General features: G+C 53.5%; 1 protein-coding gene across 1 annotated transcript; it reads left to right on the forward strand.

The window, feature by feature from the left end:
- The first annotated feature begins 137 nt into the window (after window positions 1–137).
- Window positions 138–22373, forward strand: Plcd3 (phospholipase C delta 3). The gene is made up of 15 exons (XM_005070122.4): window positions 138–410; window positions 12758–12919; window positions 13001–13229; window positions 13529–13658; window positions 14409–14637; window positions 14920–15121; window positions 15220–15364; window positions 15978–16130; window positions 17798–17944; window positions 18074–18224; window positions 18964–19080; window positions 20964–21130; window positions 21365–21500; window positions 21576–21725; window positions 21799–22373. The coding sequence occupies exons 1-15, from the start codon at window positions 260–262 to the stop codon at window positions 21885–21887; spliced, it is 2358 nt and encodes a 785-aa protein (XP_005070179.1). The 5' UTR covers window positions 138–259; the 3' UTR covers window positions 21888–22373.
- Window positions 22374–22597: the final 224 nt, after the last annotated feature.

Consider the following 22597-nt stretch of genomic DNA (forward strand, 5'->3'; position numbering starts at 1 on the left):
GCGAACGCGTAGACGCGGGAGGAAGCGCTCCGGGCCTGGGGTCCCGCAGGCACCTCGCGCCGCCCACTCCCAGCCTCGCCCCGCCCACCTCGTCCTCGTCCCGCCCCCTCTCCCTCCTCCCGAGGTCTCCTCCTCCCGACTCTCACGGCGCCGCTAAGTTTCTTCGCTCGGGACCGCGCACCGGGCGCGGGCTGGGCGCGAGCTGCGTGCCGGTTGCCCCGTCCTCACGCACGGATCCAGTCCCGGGCCCTCCGAGACCATGCTGTGCGGCAGCTGGAGAAGAAGCCGTCGCTCTCCCGAGGAGCCACGGGTGGCCGCCCGGGTCGCAACTCCCCTCGCTCTCCCGCCCTCGCCCGCGTCACCGGACAGCGGCACCAAGAGGCCTGGGCTGCGGGCACTGAAGAAGATGGGTCAGTGACGCGCCAGGAATGGTCCGGGTGGGCACAGACTGTCTCTAGGGACAACCTGGAAGGAGCGGGGTGAACAGGCCAACTGGCTACCCAGGGTGCGTGGCGCTGGGGAGGATCTGAGCAGGAGCACCAGCTCTGCTCTTGTTGGGGGTCACACCTGGGGTCACCCTCTTCCCAGGCTGTGTCAGAAGGCCTGAATACCCTTTCTGTCTCTCAGGAGGCATCTGCCAGGCGGTGCTGGAGTGAGGATTTGGGCTAGGGTCGCAGGAGCGCGAGGAGAATGAAGTGAGAAATAAAAGCTTGGAGTTAGGTTGGGGATGTAGCTCAAATGGTAGAGTGCTTGCCTAGCTGTGGGTTCGATCCCCGGTATCACACCCCTAGCATCTCATCAGTTTACTGTTGGTATTCTCCCCGGCACTGGAGATGTGGAGGTGAGTGGATCAGAAGTTCAAGGTCAGTCTCCCCTACACAGTGATTAGTACACACATCCCAAGCTGGGATATGATACCACTCTCTCGAAAATACACACATTAAAAACTTGGGGTACGCTCCCCTCCCTCCCTAGTGCTACCTGAGGTCTGTGGGCATCTCACAGCACCTGCTGTTTTTCTCCCTGAGGAGCCATTTACAGATGGCCTCTGGAAGATTCTAGATCCCAAGCCAGCCCTGTAACCCTCAGGTTCTCTCTGCCAGGAGCAAGACAAAGTCCTGGTATGACTGGGGGAATGGTTTGAGAAAGTCTAGGTCCCTACTTCAGAAATGAGTGAAGTCACTAGACCTCAAGGAGCCCTAGGGCCAGCCCAGTACTGTGGTGGCTTGCAGGTGTGATGCCATATTCACCTTCCCGAGGTAGGTGGCCTAATCCCCATTCCATGGAGGAGGAAACTGACTCAGACATCAAAGAATTTTGTCTAGGTTGCTCAGGCTGTGTACCAGCACAACCGACACTCTCCGAGTCTGGGCAACATGGGACTCACGGGACTTGAACAAGGAGCATAAGTGAGAGCACTTTATGAACTGTAAGTGCTGAGCACAGAAGTTCCTTGTCGGAACTGCCAACCTCAAGACAGAATTCAGGGTCCCAAAGGCCAGCCTTGGCGTCCCTTCCCAGCTGTCCCTCCTCTTCCTCGTCCCCATGCTGCTCTGAGCACTGTGCCCAAGGCAGATCTTTGCCCTGCCCTCCATACAGTCAGTCATTCAAGAGGTCAGTATTTATGGACCCAGCAACAGACAAGGCAGACAGACACACAGTCCTGCCCTCAGACAGCGTCAGAAGATGGGCCTTGAGGAAGCAGGGAGCAGATTGTGATGCTGGGAAGACAGGGGGGACTCCACTGGACCCCAGAACTTAAAGGATGCTTGTGTGGTTAGGAGAGAGGCAGAAGGACCCCCTGAGGTCCCTCTCTGTAGAATGACAGGCTTTGTTTGGATGGCAGGAAATATAATGAGTCAGAGGAGTGGTCAAACGGGTTAAAGGAAGCCTGACTGGAAGTAGGCAGAGGGGTATCTTGAGAAGGGGTAGCTTGGGAAGGGGTAGCTTGAGAAGGGGTAGCTTGGGAAGGGGTAGCTTGGGAAGGGGTACTCAGGCGGGAGTTTCACCCGGAGGATCCAGAGCCACCAAGAGGAGACAGGGATGGCTCTCTAGTATGAAATCAGGTTAAAGGAGCCACTATTCTGTGACCTCATGGTGTGTGGAGAGGGGTTGGCCATGTGAGGCGACTGTCACTGAGGCAGGACAGGGCTCTCAGGAGAGGCAGCCCGAGCCATTGGCCCCTGGGAGTTGTGGGTGTTTCTGGGCACAAGAGACAAAACGCACACATCAGCTGCCCTTCTGTGCCCACCGGCTGAGCCCATCAGTGGCCATGGTGCTAGGCCAGGGGCTGAGGGTGGCGGAGGCTTGCCCTAGAGGCGCAGAGTGTACCATGAAGACACTTGTAGACACGTAATTACAGGCGAGTCCAGCTTAGCACGAGTCAGCTGACCATGGCCGCACGGGGTTGGTCATCGTGGAACTACGTACATTTCAGAACGTCATCTGTGCCCTCCCACCACTGGCCGGTTCTGTCCTGCTGAGTGATTGCTGAGTGACCGTAGAGAAAGGAATTCCTGTGTGTAGGGAATGCTACTTCCCCCAGGCAATGCTGATCTCAGTGCGTGCATGCGTGCGGAGCCCTCTAAGAAGGTGGGAACAAACAGTGGGCCTAGGGCCCAGCCCCGCGGCCCCCAAATGGCTGAGCCTAGGCCTGTCACCCAAGTAGTTTCCATCCCCATCTGCCCCTCCCAAGATGACCCTCATCACCCCGATCAGGCTAAGAGAAAGCAGATCTTATTTCAGGTCAAGGAACTGGAGCAGGGAGTATCTGAGAGGGGCCTGAGGGAGGACAGGGCCTGTGGAGCCACAGTAGGGGGAACCAGGCCAGGGGCAGGGAGGAGAGGGACTGAGTGGGAGCCATCTGCAGTGTGGGCTGGGCCTGAACATTACTGCCCACTGAGCTTGCTTCAGACTTCATCCTACTTATGTCTCAGTCACTGCTGGAACATGTGTCCTCCCCAGTGACAGAGAGACAGGAGATGGCAGGGTAAAACCCCTGCCAGGCAGCCACTAAGAGGCCCTGGCGGCCTGCCAACCACAGTCAAGGTTCCAAGGACACCATAATTAGTGAGTACGTACTAACACCTTCATATCATCAAGCCATGCGCTTGCGTATCATCTCATTTAGTACTCACAATCACGTGAGAGATGGTACCATGAGCCTCATTTTACCATGAGGTAACAGAGTAGAAGTAAGCCAGCTGTGGTGACCCATGCCTGGAATCCCAGCCCTGGAGAGACAGAGAAACCAGTCTGGAGTACATATTGAGTTCCAGACCAGAAAGGGCTATGTATGGAGGAGGCTTTGTCTCAGAAAACAAAAGCTAAAAGTGATGGAGAGATATGATCGGGCAGGATGGTCCAGAGTCTGGGCTCTAACCACAGGGATGCGGGACATGTTCATTTGGGAAGGGCCTGCTGTTCCCCAGGGCTGCCAATGAAATATAGAATGCTAAATTGTTTTATTTTGGTTTTGGGTGGGTCTTTTTGTTTTGTTTGTTGCTGTTTTGATTTTTCTTTTCTTTTTTTTTTTCTTTCTTTTTTTGATTTTTTTTTTTTGGTTTTTTTTTTGGTTTTTTGAGACAGGGTTTCTTTGTGGCTTTGGAAGCTGTCCTGGAACTCACTTTGTAGACCAGGCTGGCCTCGAACTCACAGAGATCCGCCTGCCTCTGCCTCCCGAGTGCTGGGATTAAAGGCGTGCGCCACCTCTTTTTTTGATTTTTTGACACAGGATTTCTCTAAATAGTTTTGTCTGTCCTGGAGCTCGTTCTGTAGACCAGGCTGGCCTCGAACTCACAGAGATCTGCCTGCCTCTGTCTCCCAGTGCTTGGCAGGATGTTTAATTTGCTTAATTTGAATGTTGGGTGCACAAAGAATAATTTTGGACATACATATGTATCTGTCTACCTCTAGAATGTGTATGTAAATTGTAAATCCATGGTTGTGTATATTTTTTGGGGGGGTCTGGTGCTGGGAGTGGGACCCAGAGCCTTGAGCATGCTAGACAGGCACTGAACAGTATCTCCAGCCCCGTGGGACATACTTACACTAAAAAGGTATTCGTTGTTTTTCTTAAATTCACATGTAAAGGAGTCCCTCTGTTTTTGTTTGCTGTTTGCTTTGTTTTGTTTTCCAGCAATTGCTTTCTCCCCAGCCTGTCTGAGTCTGTGTGCTCACGCTCCACCCAGACCCCTAATCCTCTCAGCGAACAGAGGGCTGAGTAGGCACAATCTTGTTCGTACCCTCCCTGCTAGCTCACTCCTAGGCGAGGCAGCTTTCCCAATGGCCTGTCCGGGATGTCCCCTGAAGGGTGAGTTGGGCTGGCCTGAAGTGGAGATGGCAGGAGGGGGGCTTCAAGAGACCTTAGACCTAGCAGGTGCCTGGACGGGGTGGTGTGGAGGGTGGGGCAGGCTTGTAGCCTCCCCACCTCATCATCCCTTGACCCCATTCACGCCTGATCTGGCCCTGCCAAGCCCAGAAGGCACCACACCCTCCACTCCCTGGTCCACGGGCCTCTGGGGGAAACCCTGCCTACACTTCCTGCCTTTCTTGATTTTCCCGGGGAATGGTATGAATACATTGAGCACTCCCTCCCTCTGGCCTCCATGTGGTGGTGAGCTGGGACAAGGGGAGCATCCTTGGTACCTGGGACAATGGGACTAGATTAGGAAGGCCACTGGAACCATGGCTGTTGTGTCTTTTCCAGTACTTCATGGACCTGGCCACCAGGAAATGCTGCCTGCCGCTCTCCTCACACACAGTTTGGCTGTGCTGTTCCTGCATGTCTCACATTCCTGTCCGAGCCCTGTGTGTTTCCTGACTGACAGGGCAGTGCAGTAGTATACACACACACACACACACACACACACACACACACACACACACACACACACGCACACAGGCACACACGCACGCACACAGAGCCTATTTTCTTCCCCAGGCTGACCCACCTTCCTCCCACCCCACCCACAGGTCTAGACAAACACACAAGTGCACATCCTCCCCCATTATATTTACACCCGGCTCTGCACACACCTCTCCGTTGAATACTTAACCTTATAGCCTGTCTTCACCAGCCTACACTGGTCTCTGCCCACTACCCAGGCCCTGCCTGGGAAGTCCTCAGTTTCCACCATGTACGGCTTGCTCGTACGTCTCTTGGGTGCCAGTGGCTTGCACTTACTTCCGCAGAGCAGAGTCTGCGTTTCCTCACTTACTGAACAGCCACCGTTGTTCGGGATAATCCAGCCACTTAACAGACAGCCTGGCCAGGCGCAGCACACACTTGCAGTCTCCCAGGATGTAAAGGCTGACATAGTAGGACTGCTGTGAGTTGGAGTACAGGGTACATGGGCTTCTGTTGGGGGGGCTACAGTAATTATTGGTATATTATTCAAATTTTAATAGTTGGGAGCCAGTCAAATAGCTCATATCTGTAGTCCCAACACTGGGGAGCTGAGGTAGAATCGTGAGTTGGGCTGTCCTGTGACTAGACAGAACTTGTTTCAAAAAACTGTGATTGTGTGTGTAATAACATAGGTTGTTCTCGGCCTAGGAATATAACCTCGTGGCACAGAATTTTTATGACTGAAGCTCTGGCTTTGAAGAGGGAGGAAAGGGGGCAGGAAGAGAGGGAGGGAGGGAGGGAGGGAGGGAGCAAGAGAGACAGAGAGACAGACAGAGACAGAGCCACGCTGGGAGGCACACACCTGTAATTTCAACCAAACCAAAAATGAAGCTCTAGCCGGGCGGTGGTGGCGCATGCCTTTAATCCCAGTACTCGGGAGGCAGAGGCAGGCGGACAGCTGTGAGTTCAAGGCTGGGCTGGACCAACAGAGAAACCCTGTCTCGTAAAAAACAACAACAACAACAAAAAAACAAAAACAAAAACAAAAAAAGAAACTCTAGCCAGGTGCTGGTGGCGCATGCCTTTTTATCCCAGCACTTGGGAGCCAGAGGCAGGCAGATCTCTGTGAGTTCAAGGCCAGCCTGGTCTACAGAGCTAGTTCCAGGACAGCTTCCAAAACAATACAGAGAAACCCTGTCTCGAAAAACCAAAAAAAAAAAAAAAAAAAGGAAACTCTAGACCCTTATCAAATAATCCCAGCACTCGGGAGGCAGAGGCAGGAGGATCAGGAGTTCAGGGTCATCTTTGGCAGCACAGTGGGTTTGAGGCCAACTTCTAAGTGGCTGGCACTGCCCGTTTCTGCTCACATGGTATGCAGCTGTCATTCATTACCTGTCTGGGGCTTTCTCTAGCCTGGCACAGACACTGTGTAACCATCAGGCAGTAACTCCCCATTTCTCCTTCCTGTGATCTGCTTTCTGTCTGTGGAACTGCCTATTCTGTATGTCGAGAATGAGTTCAGTCACAAGATCTGTGTCCCTTGGGGCTCCAACATCTTTCATTTATCATCGGGTTTGGTATGGCGCGTGTCAGGTGTAGCAGATTTCACTTTTATTATTACTGTCGTTATTATTATTTGGCCCAGGCTGGTCCTTGAGCTCTTGGCAATCCCCTGCTTCAGCCTCTGAAACTTGGCTTTCCCGTGCTTCCCTTCTCCACTCATCCCCAATGAACTCGATTGTTCCACCTCTGGCTGTCCACCCTCGTCTTTTTCCTGTTGTTATTTGGTGATTGTTGCCCCTCCCACACCGTTGAGAGAGGCTGTGGCCCTAGGCTGGGTCAGGTAGAAAACCCACAGACACAGTAGGATGTGGGACAGCTGTGCACCTGGTCAGAGCTCGGAATGGACGAGATATCTGTGGATGTTTCCTGGCGGCAGGGTGGAGAGCCAGCGATCAGTGCCCTACATCTGGGCCTCCTACTGGTCCCGCCTCTTATCTTTGTTGATCCTGTTGATACCCCAAGACCCTCTCTCCCTCTCTGCTCATGGCTTAGGAGGACCCACCTGGGACCCAACCCCTGGCCCAGCTTGGTTATGGACCCCTCACTCTGTATTGTTGACTTTTCTTTTTCCGTTTTCTCTCTCTCTCTCTCTCTCTCTCTCTCTCTCTCTCTCTCTCTCTCTCTCTCTCTTTCTCTCTTTATTAGGAGAGGGTCTTTTTGGATAAGATGGGGTCTCAGTCTGTAGCCTAGGCTGGCCTCAAACTTGGCATTCCTCCTGCCATTCCCTCCCAAGTGCTGAGGTCTTGGGTATGAGCTGACTTTTCTGTGGGTGTGTGGTTGAGGGGTGAGTGTGGTCACAGGTCATTGCCACTTGGTGGGTAGCCTGCCACGTTACTCCTCCCTCCCAACAGACTCCAGAGATCCTGGGAATAAGGACAGGAGTGGGGGCATGGTTGGGGGCAGGCTGTCATTGTGGAAACCTGCTCCAGTGCGAGCCTCCAGGCCTTCAGACTGCCAGTCGCAACTCCAGTAGCCTGTTTGCTGAAGGCTGGGGACAAACCAGGCCCACTGTGACTCACCTCCTGGCTTAGTCATTCCCCAGCCCCCTCCCCACCCCCACAGGCTTGGCATCAGGGGACTGGCCCAGTTAGGGGAGGTGACTTCAGCGGAGGAGGAAACTTTCCAGGCTGGGGGGGGGGGTGAAGGAAGGGTGAGCCCGGGCTAGCTCTGGTCCCAGGCTTGGTGGCACCACTGGCCCCCTGCATGCCCCGCCCTCACCTTGTCTCTCTGGATCAGTTAATTCAGAGTGCCTGAGTGAACATGATAGGAGGGTGGGGGAGGGGTGAGTCTGGGATTCCCTTGGCCTAGCTGTATGGAAAAAGGGCACCAGCCCCTATCCTGACCAGGGACATGAAGGGGGATTGAAGGCTTCAGTCCTCTATGCCTTGAAAGGCCCTAGGGAGACCATGGGTACCTGGGGATGGGGGTAGGTTACCCCCCCTGCCCTTGAGAATCTGATTCTCAGTCATGATCACCCTCAAGCTGTAAGGTAAACTTGGGGGCTCAGCCTTGTAAGCGTGAGGGCCTGAGTTCAATCTCTGAAGCCCACATAAAAGGTAGGTGTGGTGGCACACACCTATAATCCCAGCATTGAGGAGGCAGAGCCAGGAAGGCCGTTGGGGCTGGCTGCTTAGCCTTGTACACACATAAGCACCCTTGCTTACGTGTGATCATGCCCTCTGCCAGAAAGCAGCTTTAAGATACGGACACGCAAGTGCCAGCCCACACCCCTGGAGTGGGCATCTCTGGCTCCTGGAGAATCCAATACACAGCCAGGGCTGAGAACCCAGACCCCAAGGCGGCTGTTCTGAACTCAGGAAAGATAGGGCAGGGCTGCACAGAGTTCAAAGCACTTAGTCTGCCCATCTGCTTTGGCTGCAGAATCTTTCCATAAATAATAATTGGAGCCAGGCTCTGGGAGATAAGAGTTCATCCCAGCCTTGGGTTTATTAAGGTCTCCTGAGATTCCATATAGCATTTTGTTGTTGTTGTTGTGTGTGTGTGTGTGTGTGTGTGCGTGTGTGCGCGCGCGCGCACAAACAGGTGAACAAAGGCCAGAGGAGAGGATTGTGTGTCCTCTATCACTCTGCCTTATCTCTTAGAGACAGGCTATCTCTCAGAGCCTGGTGCCTGGCTGGTGGCCAACAAGCCCAGGCTAGCCCCCCCCCTGTACTGAGATTATAGGCCTGCACGGCCACATCTTGCCCCCCCACTGTACTGAGATTATAGGCCTGCACGGCCACATCTTGCTCCCCCCCCCCTGTACTGAGATTATAGGCCTGCACGGCCACATCTTGCCCCCCACTGTACTGAGATTATAGGCCTGCACGGCCACATCTTGCCCTCCCCCACTGTACTGAGATTATAGGCCTGCACGGCCACATCTTGCCCCTCCCCACTGTACTGAGATTATAGGCCTGCACGGCCACATCTTGCCCCCCCACTGTACTGAGATTATAGGCCTGCACGGCCACATCTTGCTCCCCCCTGTACTGAGATTATAGGCCTGCACGGCCACATCTTGCTCCCCCCCCCCTGTACTGAGATTATAGGCCTGCACGGCCACATCTTGCCCCTCCCCCCACTGTACTGAGATTATAGGCCTGCACGGCCACATCTTGCCCCTCCCCCCACTGTACTGAGATTATAGGCCTGCACGGCCACATCTTGCCCCCCGTACTGAGATTATAGGCCTGCACGGCCACATCTTGCCCCCCACTGTACTGAGATTATAGGCCTGCACGGCCACATCTTGCCCCCCACTGTACTGAGATTATAGGCCTGCACGGCCACATCTTGCTCCCCCCTGTACTGAGATTATAGGCCTGCATGGCCACATCTTGCCCCCCCACTGTACTGAGATTATAGGCCTGCACGGCCACATCTTGCCCCCCCACTGTACTGAGATTATAGGCCTGCACGGCCACATCTTGCCCCCCCACTGTACTGAGATTATAGGCCTGCACGGCCACATCTTGCCCCCCCACTGTACTGAGATTATAGGCCTGCACGGCCACATCTTGCCCCCCACTGTACTGAGATTATAGGCCTGCACGGCCACATCTTGCCCCCCCCACTGTACTGAGATTATAGGCCTGCACGGCCACATCTTGCTCCCCCTGTACTGAGATTATAGGCCTGCACGGCCACATCTTGCCCCCCCACTGTACTGAGATTATAGGCCTGCACGGCCACATCTTGCTCCCCCCCCCCACTGTACTGAGATTATAGGCCTGCACGGCCACATCTTGCTTTTACGTGGGTTCTGGGAATTTGAACTCAGTTCCTCATGCTTGTCTGCAAGTGTTCTTAGGGCTGAGCCATCTCCTGGCCCTTGTTGGTTCTTTGTTTGGTTGGAATTCACATTCCTCTTGCCTCGCCCCAAGTGTTGTGATTTGGGGATTTGGGGCTTATGGGTTTGGGACAGTCCTTTAGTACATCTTGCTTTTACATGGGTTCTGGGAATTTGAACTCAGTTCCTCATGCTTGTCTGCAAGTGTTCTTAGGGCTGAGCCATCTCCTGGCCCTTGTTGGTTCTTTGTTTGGTTGGAATTCACATTCCTCTTGCCTCGCCCCAAGTGTTGTGATTTGGGGATTTGGGGCTTATGGGTTTGGGACACTCCTTTAGTATTTTTACTTTTTTCATTCCTCTTCCTTCTATTTTTTTTTTAAGACAGGGTCTCGGGGCTGGAGAGATAGTTCAGTGCTTAAGAGCACTGACTGCTCTTCCACAGGACCTGAGTTCAATTCCCAGCAACCACATGGCAGCTCACAACTGCCTATAGCTCTAGTTCCAAGGATCTGACACCTTCACAAAGACATATACAGGAAAAACACAAATGCACATGAAATAAAATTTTTAAAAAAGGGTCTCACTATGTAGGTGCAGATGGCTTGGAGTCTGACAAATAGACCAGTCAGGGGCTCAGACTCACAGAAATCGGCCTGCTTCTGGCTCCTGAGTACTGCGATTAAAGGCGTGCACCGCCAGGCCTGTGTGTGTGTGTGTGTGTGTGTGTGTGTGTGTGTGTGTCAGGAGTACCTCAGACCCACTGAAGCTGGAGTTATGAGCCCAGGACCCACCTAAGTGGGTGCTGGAAGCCAAACTGGGTCGTCTGGGAAATGGGTATGTGCTCTTCTCCACAAAGCTGTCTCTCTCCAGAAACTTTTATTTTTAAAGCAGAGTCTCATTCTATAGCTCAGGTCATCCTAGAACTCACTCTGTAACCCAAGCAGGCCTTGAACTCAAAGCATTCTTCTTGCCTTGGCCTCCTGAGTGTAAAGATTACAGCTGTGAGGCACCACGCTCAAATTTTTAAAAAGGAAAAATTGCCTTTGGTGTTCAGGGAGGGAGAACTCTCCATTGTGCATGCAAACCAGGAAGGCTTCCTGGAGGAGGCGGTAACTGAGCTTGTCCTTGAACTCAGCTACAAGAGGAAGAGAAGCAGGAGAGGACCCTCACTACAAAGTCATGGTGGGGGGCAGACACACTCAAGTCACAGTTGGGCAATCAGGAGCCTCAAGTCCAATTCCCAGTGCCCATGTATGGTGACTTACAACTCTACTTCCAGCTCCAGGGAAACCAGTTTCCTCTTCTGGACCCCTGCTGTCCTCACGTGTGTACAAACACATACACACAAACAAAATAAAGCCACGTGTGATGGTGCACACCTTTAACCCCAGCAGAGGCAGGCAAATCTCTGAGTTTGAGGCCAGCCTGGTCAATGGAGTGAGTTCTAGAACAGCCAAGGCTACCCAGAGATACCCTATCTCAAAAAACAAACCAAAAAAAAAAAAAAAAAAAAAGACAGGAAGGAGGAAGGAGGGTGGCACTGTTGTTTGCCTCACAATGATTTTGGGTTTTTGCTCTTGCAATTTGATTTAGTTGCCAACATTAAAAAATGTGGTCGCAGCCGGGCGTTGGTGGCGCACGCCTTTAATCCCAGCACTCGGGAGGCAGAGGCAGGCGGATCTCTGTGAGTTCGAGGCCAGCCTGGTCTACAGAGCGAGTTCCAGGACAGCCTCCAAAGCCACAGAGAAACCCTGTCTCGAAAAACCAAAAAAAAAAAAAAAAAAAAAAAATGTGGTCGCTTCCCATCCAGACCCAGATTCCTGGCCTCTGGAAGCTCGGCTGTTGTCCACCGCTGGCTGTCCCCTCCAGCTGAAGGGCAGGGGCGGGCTCTGTAAAGAGCCTGGTTCCCTCTTCGGCTGTCCCAGCTGGTGCCCCTTTGGTGTCTTCCCTGGTGAAGATGTCTCAGCACAGGCTCCAGCAGAGCTGGCCGGTGCAGGCTCCAGGCTTTGGGCTGGCACGGGCTGAACCCGCAGGGCAGGGGTGAGCAGGCTATAGCAACCGGGGAGTGTGGAATCCTACAGGGCAGGGCTGAGCAGGCTGTAGCTGGAGAACATGGGCTTAGAGCTGTCTCAGGTTAGTGCCACCAGGGTCATGTAACTGGGAGGTGACAGGGTAGGAACTTCATTCCACAGTGCTTGAATGTCAATTCTGCTCCCCTCTTACCTCCCACTACCCAGGGTGCTTGAGGTGGTCGCAGGAAGAGAAAGACGGACCCTGCAGAAGGGCCTTGCTGTGCCTGGTCCAGGAGGTCCATCACCCTGGACTCCTGGAGTCCTTGACCTGATGCTCTGGAGGCAGAGTGCCCCCCTCCCCTAATGACTTTGGGCAGATAGAGGCAAGGAGTTTGGGTTGCAGCAAGATTTAGGTTAGATAATAATGGGAAGACTTCCTGATGGCTGGAAGTTTCATATCAAGGAAAAGCTTTTTGGTGGCCATTCTGGGCTTTGGAGCTTTAACATTTTTTAAAGTTATATTTACATGCGTGTGTGTGTGTGTGTGTGTGTGTGTGTGTGTGTGTGTGTGTGTGTGTGTGTGTGTGTGTGTCTCAGAAGACAATTGGCTGGAGTCAGTCCATTACTTGTCCTCCACCATGTCAGTGGAAGAGGTTGCCAGGTTTGCAAGGCAAACATCTTTACATATTGGGCCATCTTACCAGCCCTTGAGTTTTTGGTGGAGGTGTCTGGAAGAACAGGTAATCTTCAGTGAGACCCGAGTCCCAGGCACTGTGCTTGGGAACCGAGGAAACCACAGTAGCAGAAACCTCCTACTGGCCAGCCTGGAAGGGGTGTTTGGGGCTGCAAAGTTTCAAGCAGGTGACCTTGGTGATGTGGCTTGCTGCAATGAGAGGGGGCAGGGGAGGCCTGGGCATGGCTAGGATCGCAGAAGGCCTCCCCTTTCCCTCATCCTCAACCAGCTGGGGGACAGTGCGAGGAATTGCTGGACAGGGATGCTACCTTGCAGGGCCAGGACCAACGCCCCAGATTTCCCTGCAGGCCTGACGGAGGATGAGGATGTCCAAGCCATGCTGCGGGGCTCCCGGCTCCTCAAGATCCGCTCACGCACGTGGCACAAGGAGCGGCTGTACCGGCTGCAGGAGGACGGCCTGAGCGTGTGGTTCCAGCGGCGCATCCCGCATGCGCCTTCGCAGCACATCTGTGAGTGGTTCAGGGTTGGTGTAGGGCCGGGCAGTGGGGACAGCAGCAGGGGCCATGGCTCTGACGCTGCCTCGATCATAGTCTTCGTGCAGCACATCGAGGCTGTCCGGGAGGGTCATCAGTCGGAGGGCTTGCGGCGCTTTGGTGGTGCCTATGCGCCTGCGCGCTGCCTCACCATCGCCTTCAAGGGCCGCCGCAAGAACCTGGACCTGGCGGCGCCCACTGCGGAGGAGGCGCAGCGCTGGGTGCGAGGCCTGGCCAAACTGCGGGAGCGCCTGGAGGCCATGAGCCAGAGGGAGCGGCTAGACCAATATCCTGCTGGGCTGGGAGGGAGTACCTGTTCTAGGATGGCTCCTGGCCTAAGGAGCACGTGCTAAGACAGGTCCCGGGGCTCTGATATGGGGATGGAGTCTCACCCTGGCCTGGCTTGAGCCCCTTAGTGGGGAAAGGCACCACCCCCACTCCAAGGCTGAAACAGGAAGGACCTCCTTAATGTAGGGAATTGGGCCCTGAGAAGACCTTGCCCTTGTGCCCTTGGGAACCCCCCCAATCTTGGGGCCCCTGACCAGGCACCTAGTCTATCGCTGCTATTTCCTGAGCACACAACACCTGGATATGGTCCTATCTGCACCGGGCCGACTCCGACCAGGACAGTAAGATGAGCTTCAAGGAGATCAAGAGCCTGCTTAGGATGGTCAACGTGGACATGAATGACATGTATGCCTACCGCCTCTTCAAGGTGAACTCGGACGTCACCCCCTCTCCCCCCAGTATCTGAAACATTAGCTCTATCTAGTTTTTATTTTTGTGGTAATTTTTAGACAGGATCTCACTAAGTAGCCCAGACTGGCCTTGAACTTGTGAACCTCCTGTCTCAGCTTCTGGAATAGCTGAGGTTTCTGATGAACACCCTCAGACCCAGCTACCTCTTCAGGGTTTTTTTCTTTTTCTTTTTTTTTTAAGCTACCGCTCCCTACAGAAAGGCAACACCTGAGCCTAGTTAATTAGGCTTTTCTGGCTGGGTGTGGTGGTGCACACCTTTAATCTTAGCATTCTGGAGGTAAAGGCAGTCAGATCTCTGTGAGTTTGAGGTCAGCCTTATCTATGTAGCAAGTTCCAGGCCAGTAAAGGCTACATAAAAGTCAGACCCTATCTTCAAACAAACAAATAAGCTTTTCCCAGTCCCTGGAGCCAAAGGACTAGAACTTTTTATGACTCCTTTAGGCAGAGCTCAGAGGTCCAGGCCGAGCAGCAAAGTTGGGTTCATCTCTCTCAGGCTGCAGGGCACCATTTGTACATGGACTGTGTGTCCAAGTCTCCCCCACACCTCTTGTGCCTGTGTGGGAGCTCAGGGGTGTGGGCCTAAGGAACTGGAGTCCTGGGAAATAAGGGTTGCTGCTTTTCCTGCTGCTAAGATCATGAGTGTGTCAGTTAGGGCCAGGCTCCCAAGGGTGTCCCTTCCTCTGAGCCCCACCTCCCCATGCCCCAGGAGTGTGACCATTCCAACAACGAGCGTCTGGAGGGGGCTGAGATTGAGGCATTCCTCCGGAGGCTGCTGAGAAGGCCTGAACTGGAGGAGATCTTCCGCCAATACTCGGGTGAAGACCGTGTGTTGAGTGCCTCTGAGCTGCTGGAGTTCCTGGAAGACCAGGGCGAGGATAGTGCCACCCTGGCCTGTGCCCGGCAGCTTATCCAGACCTATGAGCTCAATGAGACAGGTGAGTGAGCCCAGGCAGCTCTGGAGTTCTAGCCACCGGGTTCTGCCATCACTGCCTGTCCCGGGCAGGTCCTCTCCTCTTCCAGGTTCCACATCTCTGCCTGTAAAATGGCATTGTAATACGTCTGCCCCTCAGGGTTCTGAGGAAGATAGATGGCATGGTGTATGCGGTCAATGAGCAGCCTAGCTGTTATGACTAAGTTAAGTGAGCCACGGGTGCTGTTTGAACCTGGGCATGTACCCGTCCCCAGATAGCCCCACCCTCTCCTTCTCTTCCCTGTAGCCAAGCAGCATGAGATGATGACGCTGGACGGCTTCATCATGTATCTGTTGTCGCCTGAGGGGGCTGCCCTGAACATGGCCCACTCGCGTGTGTTCCAGGACATGGGCCAGCCCCTTGCCCACTACTACATCTCCTCCTCGCACAATACCTACCTGACTGACTCTCAGATTGGAGGACCCAGCAGCACTGAGGCCTACATTAGGTACGAGGGTGAGGGTGCATTTCCTGGCTACGCTAGCCACTGTCCTGTGACAGTGGCATACTCACACTTTGCCCATCTATCTGTCTTGTCTGTTGTAGAGCCTTCGCCCAGGGATGCCGCTGTGTGGAACTTGACTGCTGGGAGGGGCCGGGAGGGGAACCCCTCATCTATCATGGCCACACCCTCACTTCCAAGATCCTCTTTCGAGATGTGATCCAAGCCGTGCATGACCATGCTTTCACGGTAAGCCTCTGGGGCCTCATGCCCAGCCCAGGGACCTTCCTAGTGACCCCTTGCCTCTCCCATAGCCGGATGCCCTTCCCAGAGCATCATCCATTTGCTCGGTGCCTTGGGGTAACAGGCCTGGAGGGTAAAATAGAACTGAATGGAGTACTCCCTCCTCCCAGCCACATGGCTAACAAATGTACCAACATCACCACGTTCCCGGAAGACAACCTCGGGGCTTAGGGGATGACAACTGAGTCATGGCTCTGAGAAGACAGCTAGGGTTTGGCAGTGGCACCTGCATACGCTTTGTGAGGTACACAGCCTCACAGATGACGGCACCTGCAACATCACCGGGGTGGTCAACTCTATTAACCCTGAATGAGCTTTTTTTATAAACAAGTCATTGGTGAAGCTACCCTCAGCCACCCAGCAGCCCACCCTTTCCCAGAGACCCCAGATCTGGCCTCTGGCACTTCCACACATCTCCTGGTGCCAGTATGTCCTGTCTTACAGCTTTGGTCCCTTAGGGTGGGTTTTCCACAGCCTTGCCTTTGCCTGCCTGTCTTGGAAGAGGGACCAGCAGAGGGTGATACTGACCTGCTCTCTGTCTCTCTCCACCTCCTGACAGTCGTCCCCATATCCTGTCATCCTGTCCCTTGAGAACCACTGTGGGTTGGAACAGCAGGCTGTCATGGCCCACCACCTTCGAAGCATCCTGGGAGACATGCTGGTGACACAGGCCTTGGACTCCCAGAATCCTGAGGAGCTGCCGTCTCCTGAGGTGATGCTCCCAGACCTGCAGCTTGGGAGGTGGGTTGGTCTGACTGATCTGCCCCTGGCCTCACTCACGCCACCCCTCTGGTTCAGGACCCCCTCATCTCTTTCTGCCAGGACCTTTTCCTGTTCAGCTGACATCCGCCACCCAACTGTCCTTTTGGCTGCCCTCTGGCTCCCCATCCCTGACTGGGCCCAGTCCATCCACTTACTGGGCCTTCTAAGTCTTGCTCTGCCTGGCCTGGCCTGTGTTCCTTCTCGCAGAGTAGGTGTAGGCCCAGCCACGTCCACCTCTATGGCCCGAGTTGACATTCTCCCTTCTAGATCTCCCTTCCCAGCCATCTGCTCTTGCCAGATGCTACCTGCTTAGGGCTGCAGATAAGCAGGGCTAGGACTGTGAGGCTCAGCAATTCAGCAATGACCCAGTGTGCATGAGGTCCTGGGTCAGTCACCAGTGCTGAAGGGGGTGTGGGGGGGCTTGTTTCTCACATTTATCCTGCTGTTTCACTAGAAGTAACCATCTTCCAGTTTTGTTTTTGTTTTTCCAGACAGGGTTTCTCTGTGGCTTTGGCTTTGGAGGCTGTCCTGGAACTAGCTCTTGTAGATAAGGCTAGCCTTGAACTCACAGAGATCTGCCTCCCTCTGCCTCCCGAGTGCTGGGATTAAAGGCGTGCGCCACCACCCAGCCATTTTCCAGTTTTTACATGTGTCAGTTGTTCCATATATACACACCTATGCACACGAAGATTTTTCTCATTTGTTTGGTTGCTTTACTGCTGCCATTATTTTGAGACAGAGTCTCGACTCATTATGTAGCCAAGGATGGCCTTGAACTTTAGATCCTCTTGCTCTCATCTCAGAGCTGGGATTACAAGAATGTGTTCATATAGAGCTGGTTTATAAAGTACTGACACAGAAGCCAGGACTCTGTGCATGATAGGCAAGAACTCTACCACTGAGCTACATCCCCAGCCATGATTGGCTGGTATTCTTTAGCCCAAACTGGCCATGAACTTGACATCAGGCTGTTAAACGTGTCTTTACTGAGACAGAAGGATGAAGATACGGAGGCTAAAACATGCCTATCATCCCAGCACAAAGGAGGTGGAGGCAGGAGGATTAGGAATTCAAAGTTATCTTCGGCTACATAGTGAATTCGAGGTCAGCCTCGGCTACATAAGAAGGTCTCAGAAAGAAACATACAAAAAACTTACACAAAAGGATAGTGTGATTATATATGCTGTAGCCATTTCTTCCATGAAAGGTCTTTCTGGACAGGGCAGTGGTGGTGCACGCCTAATCCCAGCACTCGGAAGGCAGAGGCTGGCAGCTCTGTGAGTTCAAGGCCATCCTAATCTACTTAGTGAGTTCCAAGACAGCCAAGGCCACAAAGAGAAACGCTGTCTCAAAAAAAAGAACAAACAAAAAACAACCAACAAAACAAAACAACGAAAAAGATCTTTCTGGAAGAGAACGCCTTCCCTTTAGATCCCAAGCTGCCTCTGAGTGTGTGAGGGCTGCTGTGTGGCACAGCCACCCTCCATCAATGGCCTTGTTGTGGGATCACTTTTTCCCACCACAAGGCTCGCTCGCCCCTGCCTACCAGCCACTCCCAGGCGGGGGCTGACTGATGGGTTGCAGCAGGGTTTCACTTGTGTGTCTTGGCCTCTACAGCAGCTGAAGGGTCGGGTCTTGGTGAAGGGGAAGAAGCTGCCGCCTGCTCGGAATGAGGACGGAAGAATGTTATCAGACAGGGAGGATGAAGAGGAAGAGGAAGAGGAGACAGAAGAGGTTTTAGAGGTTGCAGAGCAGAGGCGGCGAGTAAGTGTACCACGTGGGTCAGTAGCCTGGGTCCTGCTGCAGGGGTGAGGGCAGGGAAGGCTAGGACGGCAAGGGAGGCGGGAGCAGAGGCCTTGAACCAGGTGATCCCCACTGACTCTGGTTTCCCAGGCCAAGCAGATCTCCCCGGAACTCTCGGCACTGGCTGTGTATTGCTGTGCCAGTCGCCTGCGGACCCTGGACCCCAGGCCCGGCCCACCTCAGTCTTGCAAGGTTGGCTCCCTCAGCGAGCGCAAGGCTAGGAAGTTTACCAGGGAGGCAGGTAGGAACCAGACGGTGGATATCTGGGGACAGGAGGCACGGAATCCTACAGGCTCTGGGAGATTGGATGGGGATCTTGAAGTTGTTCTGAAGATTGGGGGGAACTTTAAGGTACCTAAGGACATCAGGAGGACCAGGGAAAGGTTCTACTAGGAGAATGATGACCTAGCTCCAGGCTAAGTGTGGGTGGAGAAGCCACAAATGGGAGAAGCTTGGGGCTGCCTTCACCCACTCACCACCTAGTGATGGTCAAGACTTTGGCTAACCAGTCAGGCTAGTGGCAGGGGCTGGCACAGCCTGGAGGTATGAGACCAGGAAGGCTTCCTGGAGCATACCATGCCTGAGAAGACATGTCACTGCCCAGGAAGGAGGAAGCAGAAGGGGGAAGGGATTCTAAATAGCAGGAACAGGTTATATGAAGGCCCAGACACATCATGGCCATGGCAAGAGTTCCAGGAATCCAAGGCATGGCTGGGGGTGTGCTGGATGAGTGACATGGACTGACAGCTAGGCCCGGGTCCAGGTGTTCAGTGTAGGGAGTCAAGAGTGTGGGCATTGGTAATACAAGTGTCAAGCTGTGTGGCCGCCAGGTGTCCCTACCTCTCTCTGGTCCTCAGCAACCTCTTCTGTCCCTTTATAACGTAGGTCAGAAGAGGGGTGAATGGGGGGAGTGGGGCTGGAACTGGGCCAGGGACAGAAGCCTGAGTCCTATCACAATCCTGACCCCAACTCTGCCCTAGGGAACAGCTTTGCCAGGCACAATACTCAGCAACTGACCAGAGTGTATCCAATGGGGCTGCGGATGAACTCAGCCAACTATAACCCTCAAGAGATGTGGAACGCAGGCTGTCAGTTGGGTGAGCGGGGCTGTAAACAGGGAAGTCTGGGTGGGGATGGGCATATCAACAGTGAGTAGCCGCCACACAGCTTTCTAGGACGGGGGAAATACACTGGTGTTTAAAGGACTGCCTGAAATGCACTGTCATTTGTTTTCAGCAATGTGAAAGTTACTTTTTGTTTTTTGAGACAGGGTCTCACTATTCACCCTGAATAGCTTCAAACTCACCTGCCTCTGCCTCAGCAACTTACACACACACACACCCCCCCCCACTGTCCTGGAACTCACTAGGTAGCCCAAACTGGCTTCGCAGAAATCCACTTACTCCTGAGTACTGAGATTAAAGGCATGCACCACAAAGCCTGGCCAAAAGTTACATTTCTGTGTGAGGTACATAACCCTAACCCTAGTACTTGGGAGGTAGAAGACAGGAGGGACATTAGTTTATCCTTGACCCTTGGCTACTTAATGAGTCTAAGGCCAGTCTGGGTTACATAAGATAGTTTCAAAATACCCAAAAGAAAGTTACTTATTTTTGTATGTTTCCATGTGTGGATGCATGTGCATGTGCACCTCTCCATGTGTGGATGTATGTGTCTATGCTCCTGTTTATGTGTTCATGTATGTAGGCTAGAGGTCAGCATTGGGTATCTTCACAGCTCTCTGCCTTTTTTTTTTTTTAAAGATTTTTATGTGTATGTGATTTTTATGCATGGTTTTATTTGTATGTGATGTTTATGTGTATGTGTGTTTGCATGTAAGCCCTGTGGAGGCCAAAGAGGGCACTGGGTCCTCTGGAACTGGAGTTACAGACAGTTGTGAGACACCAGGTTCTGGGAACTGAACTCAGGTCCTCTGTCCTCGGTGGCTAAAAGTCATCCTCTCTGTAGCCTCCTCCACTTTAGCTTTTTAGCCAAGGTCTTGCACGGTACCTGGAATTTGCCCTTTCAGCTGGATTGGCTGAGTAGTGAGCCCCCAGAAACACCTGTCTGCCTTCGCCACACTGAGCTCAGAGACACACACTGCTGTGCCTGGCTTTTTCTTGGGGCTCAGGGATCCAAACTCAGGGCCTCACTTCTACAGGAAGCCTTTGTTCCCTGAGTCATCTCCTCAACTCCCACAAATTACATCTTTATGAGGGTAGAAAAAACCAAATGAGCCGGATGTGGTGGCACGTCTGTAATCCCAGCACTCAGGAGGCTGAGGCCAGCTTGGTTACAGAGGTAGTTTAGGCTAACCTGGTTTATGTTGTGAGACTGTATTAAACAAAACAAAACAAAAACCAACAGAAACTATCAAGAAAGGAATTAAAAACCTCTATCTCCAAGTGCCCTACACACATACACACACACACTCTCTGACAGTTCTGCTAAATACTGATAAAGATGGGCTCTGGGAGACACTTATCCCTGCCAAAGGAGGAGATCATCTTCTCTTTGGAGGTATGTGTGACAACCTCAGGATTTTTCAGGCCCTGGCTCTGACACGAGGGAGCTTTGCCAGCATACCCTGCCTCAACCCCCCTTGACTACCCTTAAAGGAACACAGGGAGGTGAAGGTGAATGCAGGGTCCCTCCTCAGTAGGTCCCGACATAGACAGGGCATTAGTAACTAGAGGGCTGGACACTGGACCCTTTGTCCAGTCTGGTTGCTCTTGAATCTGCACAGAGAAAGCCACTAAGATTCCTCTGCTCACCTGGCAGTGGTGGCGCTCGCCTTTAATCCCAGTGCTCAGGAGGCAAAGGCAGGCAGGCAGGCAGATCTCTGTGAGTTTGAGGCCAGCCTGGTCTACAGAGTTCCAGGACAGCCTCCAAAGCTACACAGAGAAACCCTGTCTCGAAAAACAAACAAACAAACAAAAACAAAAGATTTTTCTGCTCAGCCATGTTGTCTACTCCACAGTGGCTCTGAACTTTCAGACCCCTGGCTACGAGATGGACCTTAACACAGGGCGCTTCCTCATAAATGGGAATTGTGGCTATGTCCTGAAACCTGCTTACCTGAGGCAACTGGACACCACCTTTGACCCTGAGTGCCCTGGACCCCCCAGCACTACTCTGACAGTCCAGGTCAGCGGTCTGGCCCACACCTCCACCTCAGGTTAAGGCTAGCTCTGGGGAGGCGCCAGTCTGAGGGGAAGGAAGACAAGGGAGGCCAGGAATGGGCCTGGCATGAGGCAGTCTACATGTCTGCATCCGTGCAGGGGAATGTGTGAAGACAAAGGGCTTAGCGTTCCCGGGGGTCAGGGCCGGGGTGGGCCCCAGCGGGGACCAGGCAGAACCCGCCCTTCTGCTTTCCTCTAGGTGCTAACGGCCCAACAGCTGCCCAAGCTGAACGCTGAGAAGCCCAGCTCCATCGTGGATCCTCTAGTACGTGTGGAGATCCATGGCGTGCCTGCGGACTGTGCCCACAAGGAGACTGACTATGTGCTCAACAACGGTGAGCCAGCAGCTGGTGGGAGGGCGGGGCAGGCCCTGGGACCACTGGAGCCTAACTTCCACACCCGTCCCCTAGGTTTCAACCCCTGCTGGGGGCAGACTCTGCAGTTCCGACTGCGGGTCCCAGAGCTGGTGCTGGTCAGGTTCGTGGTGGAGGACTATGACTCTACCTCCCCCAATGATTTTGTGGGCCAGTTCACATTGCCCCTCAACAGCCTGAAGCAAGGTAGGTGGTGGGAGTGAGGAGGGAACCACAGGATGGGGTCCCGGCCTCTGACCTCCGGCTGTCTTCCCCGCAGGGTACCGCCACATCCACCTCCTTTCCAAGGATGGGGCCTCGCTCTCCCCGGCCACGCTCTTTGTTCACATCCGCATTCAGGACTCTTGAGGGTCTCACCCACTCACCCTAGGATCAGTGGGTGCTGGGATCATGGCACGGAGCCCTCTCTGGAGCAAGGGACCATGGGAGGGCCAGCCCCTCACACACCACCCGTCCTGATCACCAGGTGCTGAGCATACCTGGGTGCTGAGAGCTGTTCGGTCCCTCAATGAGATAGGGCCATGATCGGCGTCTCATCCCGTGATCCACTGGACTTCAGGAGCCTCCAACCCTGGGGCCTTGAAGTGGTCCCGGCTCCCCTGGTTTTCAGCCAACTTGAGAAGCAGGACACCTGTCCCTCTGCCCTCCAGTGAGATCACCTTAGCCTCCTTCCCCTTCAGTTTTCCTGGTCTTTCCCTTCCAGTCCCAGGCAGGCAAGGAGCAGATGGAACCTGGGGAAAACCTGGCAGTAGGTTTGTAACTTGTGTCACAGAAGAGCCCTGGAGAAGGCAGAAAAGTAACTATTTTTAAAAATAAAGAAGGGCTGGAGAGATGGCTCAGAGGTTAAGAGCACTGACACCGAGCAGTGGTGGCGCACGCCTTTAATCCCTTTAATCCCAGCACTCGGGAGGCAGAGGCAGGCAGATCTCTGTGAGTTCGAGGCCGGGCTGGACCCACAGCCTCCAAAACAATACAGAGAAACCTTGTCTCGTAAAAAACCAAAAAAAAAAAAGAAAAAAAAAAGAAAAAAAAAAGCACTGACTGCTCTCAATTCCCAG

This window comes from Mesocricetus auratus, unplaced genomic scaffold (genome assembly GCF_017639785.1).
Source record: "Mesocricetus auratus isolate SY011 unplaced genomic scaffold, BCM_Maur_2.0 Super-Scaffold_100007, whole genome shotgun sequence".
Classification (NCBI taxonomy): Eukaryota; Metazoa; Chordata; class Mammalia; order Rodentia; family Cricetidae; genus Mesocricetus; species Mesocricetus auratus.

What these genes read in the sequence shown, in the direction of transcription:
- Plcd3 (XM_005070122.4), top strand. Translation starts at nt 260, where the DNA reads ATGCTGTGCGGCAGCTGGAGAAGAAGCCGTCGCTCTCCCGAGGAGCCA. An exon ending in TGCGCCTTCGCAGCACATCT is followed by an intron (nt 12,920 to 13,000) that starts GTGAGTGGTTCA and finishes CCTCGATCATAG; the next exon opens with TCTTCGTGCAGCACATCGAG. An exon ending in GAACGCAGGCTGTCAGTTGG is followed by an intron (nt 19,081 to 20,963) that starts GTGAGCGGGGCT and finishes TCTACTCCACAG; the next exon opens with TGGCTCTGAACTTTCAGACC.